The sequence below is a fragment of the Corythoichthys intestinalis genome, chromosome 18, assembly GCF_030265065.1.
Source record: "Corythoichthys intestinalis isolate RoL2023-P3 chromosome 18, ASM3026506v1, whole genome shotgun sequence".
Lineage (NCBI taxonomy): Eukaryota > Metazoa > Chordata > Actinopteri > Syngnathiformes > Syngnathidae > Corythoichthys > Corythoichthys intestinalis.
In genome coordinates, this window is record NC_080412.1 from 28,929,928 (window position 1) to 28,936,822 (window position 6,895).

At 37.8% G+C, this 6,895-nt stretch overlaps 1 protein-coding gene across 1 annotated transcript; it reads left to right on the forward strand.

Moving 5' to 3' along the window:
- The first annotated feature begins 2,264 nt into the window (after nt 1-2,264).
- LOC130906883 (odorant receptor 131-2-like) lies at nt 2,265-3,206 on the forward strand. Its single transcript, XM_057821564.1, has one exon. The coding sequence runs from the start codon at nt 2,265-2,267 to the stop codon at nt 3,204-3,206; it is 942 nt and encodes a 313-aa protein (XP_057677547.1).
- Nucleotides 3,207-6,895: the final 3,689 nt, after the last annotated feature.

A 6,895-nucleotide genomic window follows, 5' to 3' on the forward strand; every position in this document is an offset into this window, starting at 1 on the left:
CATTTTACAAATTTTATTAAAACGAAAACATGAAGAGGGGTTTTAATATAAAATTTCTATAACTTGTACTAACATTTATCTTTTAAGAACTACAAGTCTTTCTATTCTAAATATGGCATATTTTATCGATAGTTTGAATTGCGATTAATTGCGATTAATTGCGATTAATTACGATTAATCAATTTGTTAAGCTGTAATTGACGCGATTAAAAAAATATCGTTTGACACCCCTAATATATATAAATTGAGAGAGAGAGCGAGAGAGAGAGCGAGAGACAGAGACAGAGAGTGTAATGCCATGACTTTCGCTCACAACACAACAGTAATTGTTTGTCCCCAATTATTTGTAAATCTCGCAGATTACATTTTGGGCACATGTGTAACAAAAATCGCTGTACATTCAAACCCTGAAAAATACTACAAATTACTTGAATTTAAGTAATATCTGGGTCAGGCTAATTTGCATTACACACGCAAACACACCCAAACACGCACCCCAACAAATATCCAAACATTATACATATATTCATATATACATAAAGTACAGGCCAAGAGTTTGGACACACGTTCTTATCCATGCGTTTTCATTATTTTCATGACTATTTACATTCTCACTGAAGGTAATAAAACTATAAATGAACATGTGTGGAATTATGTACTTAGCAAAAAAAAAAAAAAAAAAAAAAAAAAAAAACAGGTACAATAACTAAAAACATGGATAATATTCTATTATCTTCAAAGTAGCCACCCTTTGCTCTGATTACTTTTTTGCACACTCTTAACATTTGGCGTTTGGTCCTTCATTTGTGTTGCATTAAATGAGGTGTGTCCAAAACATTTGGCCTGTACTGTACACAGTACATAAATGAGCTATTCTATGCGTAAAGTGAGAAACACAGCTGATGCTCCAGAAGAAAGTCAACCCAAAGATAGTAGTAAAAACCCTTAACTTTATACACAACCTGGACCTTCACAATCCATTTCAAACTTTTGACCACAAAACAACAAAGGTAAGATGTGCGCAGAGATTCTCTGTACTAGTATGCAAGCCAGGTTATTATTTGTCAGACGCAAAGCATTTGGTCTATTCATTATATGGGACTTTCTGCTGTTAGTAGGGGCCTGGAGCTAACTAACTTTTACTACCAGCAATGATATATACTCACTTTCTTTAAAAACCTTCTTATGCCCATGCTTCACCCATCTATTGACATTCATGCTCTGCTCTGTGTGCGTCAGAGGTACACACACGATGTCGGTTTGAGCAAGGTCACAGGAATAAAGCGACTGAACTTTTAGTGGTGTGGCCGCTCTTTATATGAAATATATGATATGTGGAATGGATTGGACAATGACGCACGGAGGGGGCTCTCTACCTTACTCAATGAAGTGAGGGGATACGGACAGATTTATGATCATATTTAAGTTAATAATGACAGGTTATATGATTATTGGGCTAAACTGATATTCTGGCAACTTCATAGTGAATATGTCAGCATTTAAAAAAATAATAAAACGCCAAATTTTTTAGGGGGGTGTTTAAGAATATTTAAGGCCTGACAACGCCACTACTGGTTGCAATTGACTGAACCTCCCAGTCTAAATGGATTGCATCCTCAATGGCATGCAATCAGTAAAATACTATGGCATTTTTATTTTTTAATATTACTGATACTAAGGGTGCTACCTGGTTCTAGGCTTTATTATTTTTTTAAGAAGTTTTTTTTAATTTTTTTTATCAGAGTGTATTTTGTTTTTATCCATTTTTGACTATTACTATGAACATCATAAAATTAATTTAGGTTTTATTAACATTGTATTCATTTCAAAATCTATTTATATAATTATATAAATATATCACAAAAAATACAATAATGATTAGCAAATAAAAATATTTACTAGTATATGATAATAATAATTACTAATATTTGTGTCTTAATGACAAAAAATTCTCACTTGTCCTTTGAAGGGTTAAACTTTAAATAGCTGTCCACTGCTGTGACCACTGTACGTGAAAGGGCTAACAAACAACCTTTGTACTGTTCTAAAGGCAAAATGTTATTTCTTAAATTTACTCAATGGCTGCCTCTGACGGTGATAGACGTTCAAACTTTCAATGTGATGCTCACAAGGGGTGGGGTTACTGGTGGTGTGTCATGGTGACCTGATGGGTCAACATGGTGCAAGCAAACATATAAAGCCGTCTACCAGGCAGTCAGTCTGCTGTGATGTGACTCAACAAGCTGGAGAACGTTTAGACATTCATGCAACCTTTTTTGCTGTCCAACGTGACTGTCAGGGTGGGCTTTCTGGAGCGGATGGTAGCCATCACCCTGACCAACACCTTCTGCTCAATCATCTTTTTTGTCAACGGGGCTATGTTGTTCACCTTGAGGAGTAAAGGTGTTTTTCGTGAAACAGCGCGCTACATCCTGTTATTCAACCTGCTTCTTGTAGACACGCTTCAGCTAAGCATCAGCCAGCTAATGTACTGTCTGAGCGCCTCTCGCGTCACCCTCTCGTATCCCGTGTGCGTCCTTTTCTGCTTGTTTGGCAGTCTTCTCAATAGAATGTCTCCTGTACTGCTAGTCGCAATGTCATTGGAGAGATATGTGGCTGTGTGCCACCCTCTCCGACACGCCTCCGTTACTACCGTCGGGACCACGGCAGTGATCGTGTGCGCCTTATGGAGCTTTTGTATTTTCACTGTTCTCATTCAGGCATTTTTATTTATATATTATTTTCCTTTCGACCAACTGGAGAGTCTGCAAATGACAGAGTTTTGCAGCCACAACACCCTGCTCCTTGTGTCTGCCGGTCAAATCCACCACACTGTTTCCACGTTTTTTGTGTTCATCTCAGCAGGTCTGAGCATTATCTTCAGCTACGTGGCTGTAATCATTGTGGCCAGATCAGCGGCCGCAGACAAAGACTCCCCAACTAAAGCTCGTAACACACTGCTGCTGCACCTGTTCCAGTTGGGCCTCTGCCTCTTGTCAGTGCTCTACATAACTCTGTTATCAAGGATCGCCACTTTCTTTGAATGGCTGGATTTCATGCGACTCCAATATTTTTTGTTCATATGCTTTATCCTACTGCCCAGAGGTCTGGGTTCGCTGGTGTATGGCCTGAGAGATCAGAGCCTCAGGGTTCCGTTTCTGTACCATCTCTGCTGTCACGTTGCATTGTCAGTCGCTTCTGATTAAACTGTTATTGTGTCCTGATAAAGCTTTCCTCCACCTGCACATGGGACGCATTCAAACTGTACTGCCATCAACACAAAGAAACATGTGCATGGCATCCCTTTTGACTCTATGGCTTTGTTAGTTCGTGGCATGTTAATACTAGCATGATGTATATGTACAAGTCTATTGTAATTCACCTGCAACAAAAAGAATTGTGAACTTTCTGACAGTGACTTGGGGGGAAACAGTCTTAGGCTTCTGCAAAATGTTTTAGACTGTCATATTGTATTCTTTGTGTGACCTGCCTTGATTGTACAATAAAATGACATGACGTTTGAAAAGCTTTGTCCTCATTTTCTTAAAAAATTGCCCATGAATGTGTTTGTCAAGCAATACCACGTAGGGGGAAAACAATCATAAAAACACCACAATGTAAAATTATTGAACTTGTGACTGATATTATATAAAGCCTTGCCCCAAAATGATTTTTTATTTCAATTCTATCAAAAAAAAAAAAAAAAAAAAAAAAGCTTATCGACTCTTCAAAAAGGAGAATAAGCTTGTCAATAGAACCACACCAATAGAAACACAGCCACACTGACCCTGAATTTATTTTACTTTACATTCACATTTATTTTTTATTTGAATCATTGTTTGATTAAATATTATGTTCCACTCAATATATACTTAAAAATTTTAACATATTAAATATTTCAAATATATATGTATACACTATGTATAAGCTGTATTGGGACCATGGAAAAAGTGCTTAGAAAATGGATTTCCTTCCACTACGGTGGATCTACACATTGAATACATTTTTTCAAAGCCAATACCCTCCTAACTTTCTGTCACCAGCCAGAAATGTATCTTGATGTGAAAACACAAAAATACAAATCTGGTGTTGCTGTTTTTGCCTGTTTTTAGTGCTATATTAATTCTGGCAACACAAAATCTTTATCAAATGTCATAAACACATCTACCAGACATTTGAAACAAGTATTGGTGCCTTAGTCACAATGCACACCATGATCATAAATGGCTGAAAATCAACCGAATCTCTACCACGCCCTCCTAAATCTGAATCATGGCAAAAAATGGAATAACAAAAAATACAGGGTGATTAAAAAAGAATCTGCCAAAATCATCAGGATACTTCGAAAAAGAAAAACATCACAAAAGATGTGATGGACACATATGTTGAAGATAACTTCAAGTTGTATTTCATGTTTCAAGCTCAAATGTGAGCACCACCAGCAGCACGGACAAAATTAAGCCGAGAAGAGAATTCCTCTCAAACGTGTGCATGTCGCGGTCCATTGTCTTGATTGTAACTGTTGTTTGATATTTCAAGTCATCGGTACTTGCTGGACGTGTTGGTATGTTAAAGACAACGTTCATTATCCATCTTTATGGCACATAACATACAGTATGTTTTACACTAAGTATATGTTCCACCACTTCCAGCAAATAATGACATGAAAGATCGAATAACAGACGCAATCAATGCAGTGGAACACGACATTCGGGAGGAATTCTCATGTCAACTTGACGTTGTCCATGCTGCTGGTGATGGCCATATTTGAATACTTTAAAAACATGAAATTGAATTTAAAGTTACTTCCAACATCTGTCCAAGGTAGAGTTTTGTAATGTTTTTCATTTTTGACATGGCATTATAATTTTGGCAGTCTTTTCGAATCACACTGTATATACACAAAAGGTTGGAATCATTCACAAGTATGATATACCACATTTATTTAAACATGGCAGTGTCTAATAATATGAAAATACATATTATTACACATACAAATATTGAGAAAGTTTTTTTAAAAAATAGAAATAAAAATAGTCAAACCGTACATGACAATATTACTCCTCAAAATCGCTTTCATCCAAGTCATCATCCTGTCCGAGTGTCTTCTGTTTCTTTGAAAATATTCTCGCATGCTTAGAAAGTTTTGCAGACATACAAGAACATCTTCCCGTGTCAGATTTGATAGTTTACTCTCCTGCAATGTTAGTACAGAGCATCAGTTGTTGGGGGAATAGAGTGTTCTGGCAAGGCTGACGAGGCAACACAGAAAGATCTGTATCTGGCATCATTTAAATTTTTGGCAGATGACTGGCCATACAGGCGGCACACGTATTTACACAACGTGTTAAATGTTTGTAAGTCAAGTTGAAAACTGCTGCCCAGCTTTGCAAACCCAGTCAGGTATTCTTTTCTTATGACATGCAACAGAAAATGTTTTGGGGTTTTTTGCCTTTGCCATGAAAGCCACTAGCAGAGTCACAACCTGTGAATGTACAGTTGTGGTCAAAAGTTTACATACACTTGTGAAGAACATAATGTCATGGCTCTCTGAGTTTCCAGTTATTTCTACAACTCTGATTTTTCTCCGATAGAGTGATTGGAACAGATACTTCTTTGTCACAAAAAACATTCATGAAGTTTGGTTCTTTTATGACTTTATTATGGGTTAACAGAAAAAGTGATCAAATCTGCTGGGTCAAAAATATACATACAGCAACACGAATTAGCAATTTCTTGTGAGTGATTATTGACTTGAACAATAATTGACTTGAACAAGTCAGGAAAGTCACTTGGAGCCATTTCAAAGCAACTGCAGGTCCCAAGAGCAACAGTGCAAACAATTGTTTGTAAGTATAAAGTGCATAGCACTGTTTTGTCACTGCCACGATCAGGAAGAAAACGCAAGCTATCACCTGCTGCTGAGAGAAAATTGGTCAGGAGGGTGAAGATTCAACCGAGAATCACCAAAAAGCAGATCTGCCAAGAATTAGAAGCTGCTGGAACACAGGTGTCAGTGTCCACAGTCAAGCGTATTTTGCATCTCCATGGACTGAGAGGCTGCCGTGCAAGAAGGAAGCCCTTGCTCCAAAAGGGGCACCTTAAGGCTCGACTGAAGTTTGCTGCTGATCACATGGACAAAGATAAGACCTTCTGGAGGAAAGTTCTGTGGTCAGACGAAACAAAAACGGAGCTGTTTGGCCACAATGCCCAGCAATATGTTTGGAGGAGAAAAGGTGAGGCCTTTAAAAAAACCTAATCTGGAAAAAACCTAATAATCTGGAAAAAAAACTAATCTGGATGCCTCAACCATTAGCAATTACAGGCCAATATCAAATCTGACATTCCTGGGGAAAATTATCGAAAGGGTTGTGTTCGAACAGATCAAGACTTTTATGATGCAAAACAATCTTTTTAGCTCATTTCAGTCTGGATTTCGGCCACAACACAGCACCGAGACCGTGCTTATCAAAGTCCTAAATGATATTCGTCGGAATACCGATGCAGGCAAATCATCTGTTCTGTTACTATTGGATCTCAGCGCCGCATTCGACACGGTTGATCACAACATACTACTCAGCAGATTGGAACAGTGGGTAGGGCTTACTGACACTATTCTTCAGTGGTTCACATCCTATTTACATGATAGGGATTTCTTTGTGTCAATCGGAAACTATCAGTCAGAACGAGCCAAATTCACGTGTGGAGTCCCTCAAGGGTCAATTCTTGGACCACTCTTATTTAACATCTATATGCTTCCGTTAGCTAAGATGATGGAACAGTATGACATCTCCTATCACGCCTATGCAGATGACACACAATTGTATATTTCTGTGTCCCCACATGATTATAGTCCCTTAGTCTCCCTGAGTAAATGTATTCATCAAATCAATGA